Source organism: Myxocyprinus asiaticus, chromosome 5 (assembly GCF_019703515.2).
Source record: "Myxocyprinus asiaticus isolate MX2 ecotype Aquarium Trade chromosome 5, UBuf_Myxa_2, whole genome shotgun sequence".
Taxonomy (NCBI): Eukaryota; Metazoa; Chordata; class Actinopteri; order Cypriniformes; family Catostomidae; genus Myxocyprinus; species Myxocyprinus asiaticus.
The window spans coordinates 43,132,116-43,152,139 of NC_059348.1; the positions used below are offsets into that span (position 1 = coordinate 43,132,116).

The 20,024-nt window shown below is 41.2% G+C and overlaps 1 protein-coding gene across 1 annotated transcript in view; it reads left to right on the plus strand.

Annotated features, from left to right (window-relative positions):
* Window positions 1–20,024, plus strand: part of LOC127440514 (ephrin type-A receptor 3-like) — a 225,783-nt gene that overhangs the window by 162,498 nt on the left and 43,261 nt on the right. The window contains exons 9-11 of the mRNA XM_051697142.1: window positions 7,508–7,575; window positions 7,886–8,011; window positions 17,673–17,858. Coding sequence (XP_051553102.1) covers window positions 7,508–7,575; window positions 7,886–8,011; window positions 17,673–17,858 — 380 coding nt within the window. The remainder of the gene's footprint in view (window positions 1–7,507; window positions 7,576–7,885; window positions 8,012–17,672; window positions 17,859–20,024) is intronic.

Here is a 20,024-nt window from a genome sequence, read left to right on the forward strand (position 1 = left end):
TCAAATTAAAATTTCACAATATACAGCTTGTTGAAACTTGTTTGTCCACAGACTGCCAGAGAGAGTTTTAAGAAGGTTTAGTCAAGGTTGAGAAGTTCCTTTAAACACGGTGCTTCTTTCCAGCCTTTGAACTACCATTACATACAAATTTAAATTTCAGACTGTTTGGTTTCAAAGCCTCCCCTTCACATACATATTTACTCAACTTGTGCACTGTTTAAAGATATCAAACTTTCTTATAAAGGTGCCTCACTTTACTCAGCAGTGCATAAATTCCATCCATCCGAGCCAACACTGAGGAAAAAAGTTCCATTCTGTTTGATCTTGACTCCCTTTGTCTGGGTGGATTTCTTATGGCCTTGATCCTAAAGAGATTCTGTTTTGGAGAGAGTCATTTTTTTTTTCAGACACGGCACCTCGCAGAGATGGGGGAATCAAAAAGTGCATTAGTCAGCACCTTGCTCTGTGCAGGAGCTGATGGGAATGGGCTCTACAGCTCTGGGGTTCCTGTTACAGCGGATCACTTTCTCCCCAGCTTTCATTTCAATAGAGTTAGTATGCTGCAGCCCTGAGAAGTGCTCCGGGCAAAAAGCACACTGTCAGCACTATCAGCCCTTGCTCCCAACTTAGGCCCTCAAAGAATGTCAAGACATAGATCTGAAAGTATAGCTAGGGATAAAGGGAAAGAAGATGGCAATGGAAGTTCTAAACAGTGAAAAGGTCAAAGAACTTACTGCTTCTGTAACTCAACTAAGTGTTTCTGAAGCTCAGTTGTTAGATGGCGCTTACACAGCCAAGGTTGTAGGTTCGATTCCCAGGGAACACAAGTTTTTATAAAATGTATTCATTGAATGCACAGTGAGTCAATTTGGATGAAAGCTTTTAGCAAATGCATAAGTTTAAATGTTTGCAGGTATTCTTGTATCTTGATTGTTAGAGTGTGTTGCTAGTAATGCCAATGCCATGAGTTCGATTCCCAGCGAACACACAAACTGATTTCTACCTTGAATGCATTGTAAATCACTTTAAATAAAAGCAACTGCAAATAAAGTTTTTTTTTAGTTTTTCCTTGAAATGGTTCCAGCAAAGAACACAAATTTTGTCAAGAACAAATTTTCACTATGTAGGATTCTTGACTAAATGAGCTACTGTAGCTCAATTAGTACAGCATGGCACTAGCAATGCCAAGGTTGTGGGTTTGATTCCCAGAAGAGAATAGGTATTGATAAAATGTGTACCTTGAATGCGCTCTAAATTGCTTTGGGTATAAGCTTCTGCCAAATACATAGGTTTAAATGATTGCAGGTATTCCAGCAGCTTGATTAGTAGAGCATGTTGCTAGTAACACCAAGGTCATTGGTTTGTTTACCAGGGAACACACAAACTGATGATAAGTATAATATTAATGCATTTTAAGTTACTTTGGATAAAAGTGTCTGCAAAATGCACAAACATAAATGTTTGCAGGTGTTTCTATAGCTTAATTGTACTGTACACCTTGAGTTGGATAAAAACATTTGTCAAAAGCATAAATAAAAATGTCTTCAAGTGTTCCTGTAGCTCAACTAGTGGATCGTGGCTCTAACATTGCCAAGGTTGTGGGTTCAATTTCCAGGGAACATATTTATTGATAAAATGGTTACTTTAAATGCAATGTGAGTCGCTGTGGATAAAAGTTCCAAATGCATCCATGTAATCCAGTTTGTGGGTGTTCCTGTAGCTTAACTAGTAGATCATGGTGCTAGCAATTCAATGGTTATGGGTTCAATATACAGGGAACACACAAAATGATTAAATTTCTACCCTGAGTGGACTGTCGCTTTGGATAAAGCACTGGCCAGATGCATAAACGTAAATGTTTGCAGGTGTTTCTGTAGCTCAATTGGTAGAACATGGCATTAACAATACCAAGGTTGTGGGTTCGATCCTATAAAACGTATAAAAATGCATATGTTTGCAAGTGTTCCTGTAGCTCAATGGTGGAGCATAATGCTAGCAACTCAAAGATCATGGATTTGAATCCCAGCTAGCACACAAACTGATGAAATGTATACCTTGCTTTGGATGAAAGTGCCTGCCACATGCATATATGTAAATGTGAGTGAAAGTAATGGAATAAGAGGAATGGTGATGCATAAAGTTTCCAACAGTGCAGATCCCAGGACAGAAATCTGGAAGCTGCCAAGAAAAACGGTGCTCGTGTGACAGCGTATTAGGAAGGTAAATTGATATGCAAATTGAGTGTTAGACTTGGAGAACGAGGCAACATGAATCTGAAATCTGCTGGACCTGCACATAGAGCAAGAATATTGCTTTTTCTTCAGTCAGCAAAGTACAATAGAAGGCCCAGGCAAACTGAACATCCCAGATCTGTGGCTTCTGTGTGGCAGAACATTCGAAAGAGAGAGAAAAAGTGCATTAGGGAGCGCAAAGTGATTTGTCCTCATAGAGCTCAGGCTGCACTGAGAGAGCAAAGGCCTTGCTGAACAAAAGCAGGCAGCACTCACTCATTTATGGAGGAACACTGAAAGATTGGAGTTGTACATCAGGGTGATGCTCCCTGCTTTGTTCTTCAAGGAGAGACATTTTGTCAATATAAGATGCTCTTTTTCTCATTAGATTCCTGAGGGGCCTGTCAGCCATAAAGACATACAATGAGACCAGCTTCATAAGATTTGTGGTCCTCAATATCCGCAGACACTCTCTATAATGGAAATGTATGCAATCCATTGACATAAGCGCACTGTAGGATGTGAACATTTTCATTTTAGAGCTGGATCCGATTATGAAAACAGTTGGATTGCACACAATAAAGAAATAATCTGATTATTTGAACATGACACTGACTTTGTCGGCTTTTGATAACGAATAGACCTGCAAATCATATTTTCACTATCTTTGTAGTGTATCTAGTTGGTTAATGTCGGTTACTCTGATCCAGATAGTAGGGAAAGTTGTTTCTTTGATCAAAAGACTGTTTACAACAGACTGGGTTTACCTGACAAACTCACAGTGACATTTTAATTTTTTACTTAATACATGACCGCGTTCCCAAATGCATAGCTACAACATTACCCCAGGTGCCATGTTGCATGCAGGGTGAGCATGGTAGCTTGATGGTCAGGCTTCAATCTATTTAATTTTTTTTACCCCCAATGCCACTGACCTTTTGAAACAAAAGGCAATGACTACCAGATAATTTGTGTGATGCCCTTCAATTATGCTTTTTTAATTTTTTTTGTAAAAAGATGTCATAAATATATAATAATTATATAATAATTTATGTATGAATCGTTTTTCCAATTTAGGATGTCACCTGATGTTGTTCAAACTAAAGCCAAGGAAGCACATAAGTAATATTGTGGTTTGTGACTTGTGCATCTTCTGGCAGTTTAGCTGGGTGTTGCCATAAAAAATTGCTTTTATATTTGCTTGTATCATAAATAGCTTTTTGTATTTGCTCATATCTCCCCAATTTCCCAGATTGCATTCATAAAAAACGTATGAAATTCGAAAGTGCACATTTTAATGAAAAGTGTGTTTTCTAATTTCAAAGAACCATCGATGAGCCACCCTGCTTTTTTAAGCCACATTTTTCTCTCCCATTTTCTCTTCGTTCTCCTTGACATAAATAATAAGATGAGTCGATGCTTCCACAGTCACATACACAAGGGGAATCCATTCGTCCAGCCGGTTAGTGAAGTTTACATGATGACAAGCGTGTGTTTGAAACCGGCAAGTAAAATCAGCATCAAACTGCAGTGATGGAGCATCATGAACACTGGCAATCAATTCCATGATGTGGCTTATGCATGTGTGTTTCTGAGTGAGGTGTTCTTGCCAATGGTAGAATCATTCTCACTCTAGTCTGCCATGCAATCGTAGCTCCAGCCTGCCAACTGGCCATGGCTGGGCTCCTGTGACCCTGGCATGGGCAGCCCCTCTCCCCTCCCCTCATCATTACTGCCAAATTAAAAGCCAGAACCCTCAAGCTCATCTGTTTCCCTGCTGCTGGCTCTTATCACGAGCTCGGCCGTTCCTTCGCAGTGCTGAATGGAGAGCGTGCTTATTTCGGAATCCTTGGAACTCACCCCAAACCAATTATAATCAAAAGATGATTTTAAAATGCACCAGTCCTTGATTTCAATGAGAGAGTTCTACATTTTCTTCTCAGATTAGCTGTCGTGAGTGATTCTTACTTTCAGACAAATTACCAAGGGGAGTTTAGGAAAAGGAAAATGGGCGAGAAGAACCTGAAGAAGGGCAATGTAATTCCAAGATATCTTCTCTGGCTAAAGCTTAATGCTGTTTGCAAGGGAGCATAAAAGATTAGGCAGTTACGTGTGGAAAGTTACAAGGGCTGATTCTCTTCATCAAAATCTTCAGTTAAGCATCCTGAGGAAAGTCTGTAAGATGCATGGGAGGAGAAATGGTTTTCTAGACATGCTAATTCAGGGCGGACTGCTGCATGGAAGGGTGAATAGTAATTCAAAGACTGAATCCCAATTTGCATATGTTTACTACTCACTAAAAGTATCAGCCTAGACTCAAGAAAATTATATGAATGTGGTAAAAGTTTTGCAAAATCAAATTATAGTATGTGGTTCATTATGCGTATTTCTGCAGTGTCAAGGTAAAATGTTCATTGAGAGGCGCTAAAACAAGTTATCCCAAACAGATGAGTTTTAAAAGAACAAAATGTACCTCCCTAACCTAAAACTTTTACCTAAGCCTAACCAATAGTATAAAAAAGCAAATGTAACATGACAGAGAATTAACCTTTAAAATTGCATCTGTTTTCCTAGTTTTAAATGTAAAAAAACAACAACATCCCTACCCTAAACCAACACTTAAACCTAACCGATAGTGTCATTGAAGCAAATGTGAGATGAAAAAATGCAATTACTGAAGCAACCAGTCATTTTGTGACGCTTTTACGATACTTCCAGCTCACATGCTGTATTAGTCCAGTGCTATTAGTTGAGCTACCGTGTAACTTAGTCACATTGGATTAAGCTTGTAAAACTATTTGGTTATATAACGCACGAGTTAAAATGTATCAACTTTCAAATCATGTGTTATTGTAAATGTGTTTTGATGTTAAAAGATAGCAGTGTGTGATTAACTGAGCGAAATATACGTGTTTATGAACTGTTAACTTGCCCTTGTACTTGTGATTTGTGAAAGTGAATAAAACTTATTGTTGTTGCACCTCTAGTGTTTATTTCAAAAGGGAACTGCTGCAATATGTAGAATGAGGTACATAAAACTAATTTTGGAAAATGTAGTTAAAGTAACGTGATTCTATGAGAACAGGTTGAAAAGTATGGACTTCTCTGATGATGGGACAGTACGTACAGTATGTTTATATATATATATATATATATATAGTAAGACCGTACACCATTACAGGGACATATTTCTACATAAAATCATTGAAGGCCGTCATACATCAAAAAAGTATCTCAGTAACACAGAGACCATTGTGGGGTTTTCATTGGCATGTTTTCGCATACTTTTACTATGCACTGAAAGTATGTACTTCGCCGATGATGGGACAGTGCATGCTTTTTAGTATATAGTTAGACAGAATAGCAGTTCTGGAACATATTACACCATAAAATCACAGAAGCCCATAATGCATTATAAAATTGCATCTCAGTACCACAGACACCACTGTGGGGTATGCATTTGCATGTATTTACATACTTTTACAATGCACTAAAAGTACGTACTTCCTAGATAATGAGACAGTACATACTTTTGAATATTTAGTAAGAAAGTACACTAGTATTGGGACATTTTACTATGTAAAATCATAAAATTCCCATGACACAATCATTAACTTTTCTCAATACCACAGACCCCATATGAGGTTTGTATTTGGATGTATTTACATTTACTGTGCAATAAAAGTATGTACTTCATTGGTAATGGGAAACTACATCCTTTTAAGACAGTACAGTAGTAGTTGGAAGATACTACTACATCAAAATCATAAAATTGCCATCATAAATTACCACCATAAAACTGCATCTAGAGACCATAGACAGCATTGTAAGATTTGCATTTGCATGTGAAAGTTAGTATCTAAATTCTTAAGTGCTACCGTCTAGCAAAATTCTTTACCTTAATGGATTTCATATTTCATTTTTTACTTATGTTTTAGGTTCATATAAGAAACAGCATTGGTCTTGCATTCCTCAGAATTTTTCTACTAAAAAAGTTGAAAGAGAAGTGTTAAAAACTTCTACTTCGCTAATGAAAATTTCAGCATTGCTGGTCTTAATTATACAGTATGTTGCGTTTTTCATGCTGGTCCCCAGCATGGGATACTGGTGTGCTGCTAAACCAGCATGAACTTTAAGCTTGTTTAATATGGTCTTTTCAGGGTTTTTTGGTCAGCAATATTAGCCCAAAAAGCGTGCACAGATGCACACTTCTTAAATCCACAAGAAAGAGTATATCATCCAGACCTTTACTGTTTTCAATGCACTGTGATTTGGGATGCACTGATCATAGTATTGAATGCTAAATAGGATGGACAGCATTAGAATTGGGATGCAGGCTGTGATACAGTCATTGTTTGGTGTGCATTCATTTATTCTTTAATGTAGACTTTTAATGTAATTTACAAAGGCATACAGTATGTGGCTCTTCAGCTATGTTTTGGAGAATTGCTTCAGGGAGGCTGAGAATACATGGACTCCAAACTGTAATTAGTTGACAAATGACTTCAAGAAGGGATGTTGTTTTGCAGTAATGTTAAATGATGGTAAGCTTGTAGGAGCTTTTATACTGGGTGTGTTGCTGTATATTGCTGCAGGCTAAGGCAGACTGTTTCCCAGCCGTACCGACAGAGACACAAGAACACCAGTGGGTATTTTTAGACATTCCAACGTGCCCTCAGAGACTGCTCACAGATGTGCTCGTGTTCTCAATATGCAGACAGAGACAGTTCTATCAGGGCATACACTTATTCAAACACTCATTTGAACACTTTTTCATGTTCTGTGTTCTAAAGAATGTTTTAGGGGTGGCTTATTGTTTCAGACTCAATTAAGGTGGTATACACAGACGAGAAAACTAGAAAACAACAAATCACTGTGAGTGACGTTACAGTTGAGTTTAATATATAGAGGAAACTTTATCCAGTGTTCTTTTTGTTAACGCAAATTAAGTGAAAAAAATTTTGTTAACTGAAATAAAAATAAACACTGTATTCAGAAAAAGTAAAATATCACACATGAACCTTGGCAACTAAAACCAAACAAACTAGAAGACACTGAATAATCTAAAAAAAAACTAACAATCATAGAGTGAAAACTGAAACTAAACTAGAATGAAAACAAAACTAAATGTAGGTAAAAGGTAAAAATGCAGCATGGGAGCAATCATAAACTTTTCTTCACTCTCACAGAGCAATGCAATCCAAGAATCCACACTTGGCTGGTTTATAAAATGTAACTACTTATATAGCTGATGTTTTCAACTTTTTGTGTTTCAGACATTGTGGATACATCAAAGCCAAGCAAGATCCAGATGAGGAAAAAATGCAGTTTCAGAACGGGAGAGGTACGGTGGCCAAAATAGCACATGCACACACAGAAAACACTCACATAATGGACTGTCAAAAAAAAAAAAAAAAAAAAAAAAACATTTCTTAGAGGCAACATAAATGTAAAAGATCTCTTCCAGCATCTGTTGTGAGAATGGAACATAAATCACATTATTCACGCTAAAACTCACTGTGGAGTTTATCTTCTCCAACTCTTTTAGGAGAGTGTCTAGGTTTATGGTACAGTCGTGTCTTGGCATTAATTGCGACTCAAAACCCTGTGTGAAAATTGCATGTGATCTTGTTTTTTTTTTTTTCTGATTGCAGTTAAACTGCCAGGAAGCAGGATGTACATTCACCCCCACACTTACGAGGACCCAACACAAGCCGTCCGAGATTTTGCCAAGGAAATAGATGCCTCCAATATACGCATAGAGAGAGTTATAGGGGCCGGTGAGAAAAACAAGAATATCTCCTATACTTTTCATATAGAGAAGTGGTTCTCAACTGGTGGGCGCTACCCAAGTCTGTTCTGATAGGGTCATGGACAGCAGGGGAAAAAACAATGCTAAATGCAAATAATAAAAGCCACTGTCTATTTAATCATGATACTAAGGATAGAAAAACAAATAGGCTTAACTAGGGGTGTAACGGTGTATAAATATGTGACAATATGCATCATGGAGATTGGACATTTTTTGTTTGTTTTTTAATTATTTTACAAGCATCTGTATCAAATATGTGCGACATCGTACGCCTACGTAACGTGGGCATACACATGGAAACCGCTTCAATGCACAAAAGGAGCTCAAAAATACAAGAACTGAAAGTGAAACCATGTAAGCGAATGTGAGCGGGAGAGAGGCGCCATTTTACCCGGGAGGGATCTGGGGGTGTATTACAGAAAACGTCCTAACTTTAGGACAACCCCACTGGCGTCCCAACTGAAAACTTATTTGAAAGCCAATGGTTACAGTCACATTAGAATATTATGAAACAACAAAAATATTAAATAAGTATCCTAACTTTAGTTAGGACACTTATTTAACATTTTTGGCAAATTAGGATGCTTCTCCGAGTGATCTGCTCTGACTGCGCAAGAAAAAATACAGAGGTTTTACAGAGGTTTAATGATAGTGCCATATTAATCTACTATAGATAATGCTGAACATGTATAGTAATTCTATGCTATATCAAATGTCATGTCTGATTTGATTTCATCAGTACATTTCAGTAGGGTTTTAAGTAGGGACATTATTTATCTGGATAAGCATGCACTTTCATTAAATATGTATTTTTGAAAAGAATATTTAGATGTAATCAGAGACAATGTTATTTTAGAAAAATACAGCTTTAATTTAAAATATTTTAAATGTATGTAATCAGTGACTGTGTGTATTCAGCATAAGTATCTAACATTAATCCATATTTTCAGCAAAGCCAATTATAAGCTTATATTTCCATTTGGTGTCACCATTGTCCTGTTCTAGGCTCATTTTTAATCCCAGTACATCTCTGATGGATCATATAGCACTTTTAATAACAGTGCTAAATTTTAAATGCTTTGCATATGTCTTTAAAAAGAATAAAAGTAATAATAATAATAATTTAAAAAATAATAATAAAACTTTCAATCTTAACTTTTCTCGATTAACAGGCTTAGTTTAAAGAATCGTAAACTGAACCGAACCATGAGCTCAGTATCATGAACCGAACCAAATCGTGAGATAAGTGAACCATTACACCTCTATAATTAACTTTTAAAAGGCAGGAGAAAACTCCCAACTTCTTTTCTTGTTATTAAACTCTACAGTATTTTTGGTGCAAATCAATCTGTCATTTGGTAGAATCTGGCCAAATTAGATTCCAACATGGACAGGTTGTGTGATATGCCCTTATTCCCATAAACCATGAACAAAACTACACAAAGTAAAAAAATAAAAATCAATCAATAATTAAAAAAGAAAAAGAAAAAAAGACCATGACCATATTAAATACCATATTAAATACATGTCCACTTACAACAGAGATAAAACATGGTTTGTGCCGACAACAATATGTTTTGTTCAGTGAATTATTGACTGCTGAGATTAATATGAATTTAATTATCATTTTATTCAAATAAGAAAATTAATACAATGTTTGATATGAAGGACTTTTCTGTTTACTTTTGTTCCATAAACAATTTTGGTACTGTGTTGGGTCATCACTCGATCTACAGTGAAAAATTTGGGTCGAAAGCAAAGCCAGTTGAGAACCACTAATAAAACCACTGAAAAAAGCAATGTGAATAACAGAAAAAAAGTCTATAAAGTATGCATGACATGTCTTTGTAACTTCTTACTGGTGATGGTGTTGTTCATTTCATAAAAGTTTCTTTCTCATTTTGAGACATAAGTGCAGCCAGTTGTGTGCTAATGTATGCCGAAGTACAGAGGTTTCTATTTGATCCCAATTTATAAAGTGTCTCCTGACTGTAATCCTTACACTCAAAGAAATTGTTTGAAATACTGAGCTGTTAATACTGAGTATCTCTGCGTCTCAGCTTCACTTTGAAATCTCATTTTCCTCTGCACACACTGTCTGAGAGCAAATCTCTGTTTCTAAGTTTTTATGACTCTTTTTTTGTATTCTTTTATCCTTCTCTCTCTCTCTCTCTCTCTCTCTCACGCTCTCTCTCTTTCTGTATTTACCATCTGGTTGCAGTGCTCTTTTTTTATAATGATCTTCATTAGGGCTCAAGAAGCTCTAAATTAAACAATGTGATGGAATGATGGCAGTCATGGCCTCTTTTCCCCTTCTCTTTTTTCCACTCCCTAAAAAAGAAGGGGGATTATCCGACTGGTCCGCCAGGTCTAGTCGGGGGGTGTCCCTCCCAAGGGGAAGACACAGCGGAGACCACACCTCTCCCAAAGAGAGGGGGGGGGGATATTTAAGTGGAAGGATACGTTACATGGTCTTTCCAACCATGTGGAGAGTCTTCAAGGTAGATCCTGCCCAATGGGGGAGGAGTTACTACAAACATGGAGACTGGGGCAGAGGGACTCTGCCCAAGGAAGACGCAGTTTGCCAACAGGGAAACGAATTAGCAGAAGATATATATCGCATGGGGTTAGCCTTACAGGGAAACTGCCACATGCGGAGCACCTACCCCAGAAAAGGTCTCTTAGTTAGCACGTGTAATGGCTGGCAGCGAATCTCTCCGAAAACTCGACTGCCACAGGACTCGGAGGAAGTCAACCAGGAAACAAACTTGTGAACACTACTGGGAATTAATGGTGCACATCTTCAGCTCAAAAGGAGGTGGAAGGCGCTATGTGCAAGCAATACACCCGGCCGGCTATCCCGGGCTTATCCGCTTGTGTTGCGTGCCACTACCTGGGATGAAACCGGTTCCACCCAGAGGTTGTAGAACCTTGCAAAGGTGTTGGGTGTTGCACAGCCCACTGCTCTGCAAATGTCTGTTAGAGAGGCACTCCTGGCCAGGGCCCAGGAAGCCACTACACCCCAGGTAGAATGGGCTCGTAGCCCTACCGGGGGCGGCATGTCCTGGGCGAGATATGCCATAATTATGGCGTCAATGAGCCAGTGGGCGATCCTCTGCTTGGAGACAGTGCTTCCTTTCCGCTGTGCACCAAAGCAGACAAAGAGCTGCTCAGAGATTCTAAAGCTCTGCATGCGATCCAAATAGATGCGTAAAGCGTGCACCGGACACAGCAACGACAGGGCTGGGTCTGCCTCCTGCTGGGGCAGCGCTTGCAGGTTCACCACCTGGTCCCTAAAAGGGGTGGTGGGAACCTTGGGCACATAGCCCGGTCGGGGTCTCAGGATCACGTGAGAGTAACCCGGACCGAACTCCAGGCACATTTTGCTGACAGAGAACGCTTGCAGATCACCTACCCTCTTGATGGAAGTGAGCGCAGTCAGGAGGGCAGTCTTCAATGAGAGTGCCTTAAGCTCAGCTGATTGCAAAGGCTCAAAGGGGGCTCTCTGTAGACCCTGAAGAACTACAGAGAGGTCCCATGAGGGAACGAGGCGCGGTCTGGAGGGATTCAGCCTCCTGGCGCCTCTTAGGAACCTGATGATCAGGACATGCTTCCCTAAGGACTTACCGTCGACTGCATCGTGGTGTGCTGCTATGGCGGCAACGTACACCTTCAAGGTGGAAGGGGACAGCCTCCCTTCCAACCTCTCCTGCAGGAAGGAAAGCACTGATCCAACTACGCATCTCTGGGGGTCTTCGCATCTGGAAGAACACCACTTAGCGAACAGACGCCATTTAAAGGCATACAGGTGCATCGTAGAGGGGGCCCTAGCCTGAGTGATCATGTCTACCACCGCAGGTCCTGTCCAGGGGCCAGACATGGAGATTCCAGAGGTCTGGTCGCGGGTGCCAGAGGGTGCCCCGTCCCTGAGAAAGAAGGTCCTTCCACAGGGGAATTCGCCAGGGGGGAGCTGTTGCAAGGAATGTGAGGTCCGAGAACCACATCTGGGTGGGCCAGTAGGGTGCTACAAGGATGACCTGCTCCTCGTCCTCCCTGACCTTGCATAGGGTCTGTGCAAGTAGGCTCACTGGGGGAAACGCATATTTTCACAGGCCAGGGGGCCAGCTGTGTGCCAGCATGTCTATGCTGAGGGGAGCCTCGGTGACGGCGTACCAGAGCGGGCAGTGGGAGGATTCTTGGGAGGCGAACAGGTCCACTTGTTCCCGTCCGAATTGACTCCAAATCAGCTAGACCACCTGAGGGTGGAGTCTCCACTCTCCCCTGAGGGTAACCTGCTGTGACAGTGTGTCCGCTGTAGTGTTGAGATTGCCCAGGATGTGAGTGGCTCGCAGCGACTTGAAGTGCTGCTAACTCCAGAGGAGGAGACGGCGGGCGAGTTGTGATATACAACGAGAGCGCAGACCGCCTTGGCGGTTGACATATGCTACTGTTGCCTTGTTGTCTGTCCAAACTAACACGTGCTTGCCCTGGATCAACGGCCGGAACCTCTGCAGGGCAAGCAGAATTGCCAACAACTCAAGGCAGTTGATGTGCCAATGCAGTCGCGGACCCTTCCAGAGGCCGGTGCCCATTGCAAACAGCGCCCCAGCCCATTTTGGAGGTGTCTGTCGTGACCACGATGTGCCTGGAGACCAGTTCTAGAGGAACACCTGCCCATAGAAACGAGGTCGGTCCAAGGGCTGAAAAGACATTGAAGCACTTACCTGGCTCCTTGTGACCACCCCCGGAACAGTCTGGGATGGGGGAAGAAGAGGCCTGTCCTCGTAACCCATGGAGCCTGCCACATAGGGGGCGGCTGTGTGCCACAGCTGGGCGCTCAGGGGTAGAAAGGCCACCACTGGAGTGCCAATCCTGCAAAAACCTGTGGACGGTAGTCGTGGTGATGACCGTACACACTGGGTATGTGACCCAGGGAGGAAGGAAGCTGCTCTTTTGCTGAACTGTTGGGTACCACAGCCACTTGGGCATATGGTGAAATCAAACAAAAAGGCAACAAAAGATTTTCCGCCCAGCCCTCCACCGGGGGATTGAGTGGTCTTTTTACCAGCTCCAAGTGAGAGGGTTCCCTCGTCCCTGAGTCGCCTGTCTCAGGGGTGTTTTGAGGACCTCCGTGGGTTCTTAGCTGCCGGCTGTGAGACGGATGGCGTCTGCTTCCTGCGGTGGGCTCCACGGCGGGGCCGGGCCGAAGGGGCGGGCTGCGGCGGAGCCGGTGCAGTCACCGCAGGGGGACACCCTTGGTGACGAGCAGACGGGGTGCGGGATCTTGAGCCACGCCGGGGCAGGATGTGCCGGATTGCCTTCTTCTGCTGCTTCACCGGCGAGAACTGCTGGGCAAAGTCCTTGACGGTGTCACCGAATAGGCCCGCCTGGGAAATGGGGGCAGCAAGGAACCGTGTCTTGTCAGCCTTGCCCATCTCGACAAGTTTGAGCCAAAGGTGGTGCTCCTGGACCACTAGTGTGGCCATCGTCCGCCCGAGAGACCATGCTGTGACCTTCGTCGCTCGGAGAGCAAGGTCAGTTGCCGAGCGCAGTTCATGCATCAAATCTGGGGTGGAACTACCCTCGTGCAGTTCTTTCAATGCCTTGGCTTGGTGGACCTGCAGGAGAGTCATGGCGTGCAGGGCAGAGGCAGCTTGTCCAGCAGCGCTGTAGGCTTTAGCCGTCAGGGATGACGTGAGTCTACAGGGCTTGGACGGGAGCTTAGGGCGTCCGCACCAGGTGGCGGCGCTCTGTGGGCATAGGTGCCTCTCACGACTTCGTTAGCTCCTCGTGCACTTCTGGGAAGAATGGCACTGGAGTGGGGCGTGGCTGCTTTGAGTGGCGCCACGTGCCCAGGAATCAATCATCAAGCCGCGAGGGTTCAGGGGAGAGTGGAGGGTTCCACTCTAACCCGACGCTCGCGGCCGCCCGGGAAAGCATGTCCGTCATTTCGGCATCGGCCTGTGACTGGGCAATCGTCCCCGAAGGGGGAAGCCCAGCTGAGGCTTCTTCATCCGACTGGACAAGCCCGCTCTCCGATGCTGCGCTTGAGAGCTCATCATCTTCGCGGGCTCCGAACAAGAAGCCAGACTTGCCGTGAGACGAGCCAGCGAACTCATCCGGAAGCCCGATTGGGGCAGACGAGCGTGCTGGGGAATGGGAGGTCCGCGGGGGGACACCCGGCGGAGACGATCCCATTGGGGTCCCCAAATCACCCCCAGTGCTAGCCGCGCTGGCCTCATACCCGTAGGTAGAAGGACCGAGGCGAAAAGCAAGCCGCGACCACAACGTTGCCATGGTCATGTTCTCGCAGTGAGAACATGAACCATCCACAAACGCTGCCTCCGTGTGGGTCACGCCCAGACACGAAAGACAGTGATCATGACCATCTGAAGTTGAGAGATAACGACCGCAACCAGGAATAACACACAATCACAGTCGTTCCGTGTGTGCCGCTCTTTTAGAGAAATATATACTCTTTTAGAGGAGGAAAAGCTCTTTCAGAAAATATACTCTCTTGTTTTTCTGCCAAAGTGCCCAGGGGCGTTCTCTGCAGTGCACCAGTGCAGAGGAGGGAGAAGCCGCTGAAATGCGCCATCAGATCCAGCAGAGGTACAGTAATGAACAGTAGTATTCAGCTCAATGAGCATGACCGTTTGGCTCCGAAGAGAAAATCCTGAATGAGTGGTTGCATACCAGCTCCTTTTATACCCGTATGTCCAGGGGAGTGGCATGCAAATACCACTCGCCAATTTTCATTGGCCTTTTATCAAAGGCCAGAGGTGTCGCGGGCTCCCAAGAGTGACCCCTAGTGTCACTACATTGACACAACGTTGAGTGAGTGACAGATAGGGAACCATGCTTTAACAGAAAATGAAACTGTAATATCTACAAAGTCTTAGAGTCATCATTGTGTAATTGTAAATTGTGTATAAAAATAAATAATTAAATAGTTAAATAATAATTGTATTTAGAACCCCAGTGAGCAAGCCGAAGACAACTGTGGCAAGGAACACAAAACTCCATAAGATGATAGTTAATGGAGAAAAATAACCTTGGGAGAAACCAGGCTCACTGTTGGGGCCAGTTTCCTTCTGGATAAACAGCATGAATATAATGCCAATATTAGTTAATTGTGTGCAGTGCAAGTTATGGTTTAAAATTTGTAAACTAAGTAAGTGTTAAGGGCCAGTGTTTAAACAAAGATTTTGTATGATCTGTAAGATTAATCACTAAAGTCTTTGAAGTCCATCCTGGATTAACTGCAGAAGTTCACATAGATGCATTGTCCTTTGTTAGTTGGCTGATGAAGGCTTTTGTTGGCAATTAATTGATAGTCTATGTATTTCATTTCAATAGTGTAGTCCATCAATAAACAAAGGTGATGCAGGCAGAGATCAATGAGGTGCATTGCAGTTCAACCTGCAGGTCATTTCGGTGAGGTTCAGTGGGGTCCATCCTAAATCCAAGGTTCAGGCTGTGGCATATGAAGTATCTGATGTTTTACAATTGGAGTTGGCATCAGTTCATCCTCTGAAGTAAAAAAACTGAAGTGATGTCTGGCTAGCACCGGCTGTAGTTTGTTGTCATCACTCAGCGACACGTAGCAGTGGAGTCCAACACCAAGCAGGAACGGAGCTGGATCTGGCCGGCTTTGGTAACCTCGGGATATGAATCCCAAGTTTGAGACAGGGAAATAAATAGAATAATATTAGCATAGATGCTATTCAGTTTATTGCAGAGTTATAGATTATGAGAAATGTTTCTGAGAAATGTGTCTGGTTCCAGCAGACCTAACTAAAGCAGCCTAATTGTGAGTTGATAGATAAATTAGTTGTATGCCTGGCTAAATAGATTAGTCTTTAGTCTAGACTTAAACTGAGTAAGTGTTTCTGCATCCCAAACAGTGTTAGGGAGACTATTCCATAGTTTTGGAGCCAAATAGGAATTGGATCTACCTCCTTTTGTGGATTTTGATATTCTTGGAATTATTAACAAGCCAGAATTTTATGATCGTAATGAACGTGATGGAATATATCATGGTAGAAGGTCACTTAAGTACTGTGGAGCTAGGCCATTCAAAGCTTTGTATGTAGTTAACAGAATTTTAAAATTTATAAGAAATTTAACAGGTAGCCAATGTAACGATGATAAAATGGGGCTAATATGATCATATTTCTTGGTTTTAGTCAGCACTCTGGCAGCTGCATTTTGAACCAATTGAAGTTTATTTATTGAACTTGCAGGACATCCTCCCAGTAATGCATTACAATAATCTAGTCTTGAGGTCATGAACGCATGAATTAGTTTTTCGGCATCAGCAACAGAGAGCGTGTGTCGTAACTTAGCAATATTTCTGAGGTGGAAGAATGCTGTTTTACAAACATTGGAAATATGGTTTTCAAAGGACAGATTGGTATCAAATATAACACATAAGTTCTTCGCTGTAGAAGACGAGGTAACAGTACATCCATCGAGAGACTAATTATATTTTAGCGGCTTTTTTTAGAGGTTTTTGGTCCAATAATTAGTACCTCTGTTTTGTCGGAATCAAATAGAAGGAAATTTCTGGTAATCCAATCCTTGATTGGTAAAGTAAGAAGCAGAGTGTTTTATTGTCTCTTCAATACAACACACAGCAACAAGTGAATGATCTACTTACACTTTTACTATAAATGCTGATGTTAGAAAATGATCTGACATTGGCATATTATTCTTCTGTACATCCTGTGGTTGTGTGATAGTTTATAAGCCCATATCACTAAATTTCTTATTATCCTTCTTGTTATTTACATTGTGGTCAATGATAGCGAAACTTTGTCACATTTGCCGGAAATGTAGCAGCTTGCTTTATATTGTACACTGGTATCCACCTTATTTTGCAACGCGGAAGTATATATATATATATATAATAAGTTTCATTTATTTATTTATTTGGTGAGTAGCTGTGTAATAAGCAGCCATGTTTTATCACCAAATAAATAAATAAATCAAACTTACTTTACGATAATGATCAGCTGACTATACATTATTCCTTACTTAAGAGCTGAAGTGTGTAATGTTTTCAATGTTAAAATACTTTCTCTTATCTCAAATCCTGACCCAGTTGGTCATAATTCACACATGAAATGCATGGTTTGATTTCCCCTAAAAGTTTAAGCTCTGTGGCGCTATTAAAACATTAAAACCTTAGTTTGTTTGAGCACAGGGGAGTGTTCAGAAAACCTGTTAGACAACAATCATTGTTTGAAATTCTATTTAGTGACGCTAGTGCGACTGAAATTATTCACTTCAGCTTTACAGTACTGAGATGAAGAGAGGCACTCAAACAAACTGTTTCACCATTTAAGAAGAAAGTCAAGATTTACAGAGCTTAGGATTGTATCCTTATACACCTCAACAGCAGCAGTATATATATATCCTCAAAAGTTATTGAGAGGAACATTTTTCCTCAAGAAATTTTAGACTTGAATTTTAGAGACTAAATTGACCCCATAAGTCACAGTTGTAAATCGAACTACAGCATGTCCAATGGTAGTCAAATAGATGTTATTCATGTACGTTTTCCCCCATAAACCTGTCATAGTCTTACACTGATGTACTCACGGCAATCGTGTGTCGCTCCCCAGGTGAGTTCGGGGAGGTTTGCAGTGGACGTCTGAAGCTCCCCAGCAAGAGAGAGATCTACGTGGCCATCAAAAGTCTAAAGGCGGGATACTCAGAGAAGCAGAGGCGGGACTTCCTGAGTGAGGCCAGCATCATGGGCCAGTTCGACCACCCAAACATCATCAGACTGGAAGGAGTCGTTACCAGATGTGAGTAATTTACATGATTTTGTGGCCTTTTGTTTACTCTCACCCAGTGGCCGAATGACTTTTGAAACAATTTGATTGAAATGTATAAGCAAATTACACACAGGACACTCTAAATGCATGGTTCCCACAGTCATGAAACATTTACATATTTACATATATTCATTTACCAAATGCTTTTATCCAAAACAACTTGAAATTGACAAGCAGTGGCTTTTAGTCCAAGGGATAACGCGACACAAGTAGCACTTCATACTAAAATTCTTTAAATACCAGGGTAGCACAACATTCGAGCTGTAAGAAGTGTAAGAACAAAATTGTGTTTTGGTGCATAAAGGCTAGTTACTTAGTGCACCCACCCTTTCTGTCATTCTTTTGAAGATCCCGATGGATTCTGCTGTTCGGGTTAAAATCAATCATCTTTGGAAGACATTGAAATATCAGGGCATTTTAAAATTGTGGTCTAGAAAAGGCACTGAAATTAGTCAAATCCTAAATGTGATGAACATGTTTATGGTGAATATGCTTTTTTCTTTTTGTTTTCTTTTTTGCTTCATGCTTCATTTTTTGCTATGAAATATTTATTTGGCTGGATATTGCTCTTTGTCGGTGCCTCTATGGATTAAAACTTGCTTGCAAGCCAGTTGTGGGTCTTATGAAGACATTTGTACACTATGCATTCATCTATTAATTCAATGGAAATCCACCCACCAATCTCTACAAAATTATTTTTAAAAGTCCTTTTCCCTTAATCATGATCAACTGGAAAGGTCATGGAAAAGTCATGGATATTCATTAGTCAAAAAGAGTGTGAACTCTGTGAATATTAAGCGGTTTTGTGACCTTTTTCATGCAACCAATATGAAAACAACTTTTAAACTGAGCACCTATTAAAAAGTATAAGCAAGTATTTTTTTTACTTTAGTGTTTATTCCAAATACTACAAGAAAAAGCTGCTCTCAAAAATGTTTTTAGAAAATCAATTTGCAGTGTTTCTATTGCACACTTGAGTCCGTTGTTCAGGACAAATTTCATATAGCATTGTTGAATATCACAACAGCAACAATATATGATTATTGTGGCTAAGCCAACAACACTTTCCGCCGAGGTGGTCACAGAGTGTTTTCATGGCGTTGTGATTAAGAGCCAGATGGAGGTGTGCTGTACTCACTGACGGGTTCAGCCTTGGGGAGGACAGAGACAGAGCTCCGCTGTTCCACCTGAATGCCTCTGTTGAGTTGAATCTGGCAACACAAGAGGATTGGATAACAAAGACCGGCTAGAGCTAGATGTATTGCCGAGCAAGCCTAGATTCTGAGCTTGAACATACAGTAACTTAGCATATTATCTCCAGTTGTCTCTGCTAAGTATTAATTCAACAGGAAATTATGAATTTACCTAACAGGGAATGTTCAAATATACACTGGCTGCAAAAATTTTGGAATAATGTAATGGAAAAGAAATTGGTACTTTTATTCACCAAAGTGGCATTCAGGTGATCTACTAGAGACTCTGATGTACTTATCCTCTTGTTTAGTTGTACATATGGCTTTACACATCTCTTTCTGTCCTTGTTAGAGCCAGTTGTCCTTTGTCTTTGAAGACTGTAGTGTACACCTTTGTATGAAATCTTCAGTTTTTTGGCAATTTCAAGCATTGCATTGCCTTCATTCCTCAAAACAATGATTGACTGATGAGTTTCTAGAGAAAGCTGTTTCTTTTTTGCCACTTTTGACCTAATATTGACCTTAAGACATACCAGTCTATCGCATAATGTGGCAACTCAAAAACAAACACAAAGACAATGTGTTTATTGTCTTCATTTAACAAACCAAATAGCTTTCAACTGTGTTTGATATAATGGCAAGTGATTTATAATGGCCGAAGCCTGATTGCGCAAGAGCATAGCATTAATCCAGTCTTGATATGACGAATGACTGAACAAGTAGTTGTGTGGCATGTTCAGAGAGGAAGGGTCTTCATCTTGGCAGTATTTTATACAAATTCAACAATACTGCTCAATTGGAATATTACAAATCAACATTTCTAGAATTTTAAGTTGTTAAGCAAAAAAAGATTTTCAGGAATTATCTGTTAATATTTCAATCATTTTCTACTCAGATTAAGAAAACTGGACATTTTAACATTCCCACAACCAAAATGGAATGT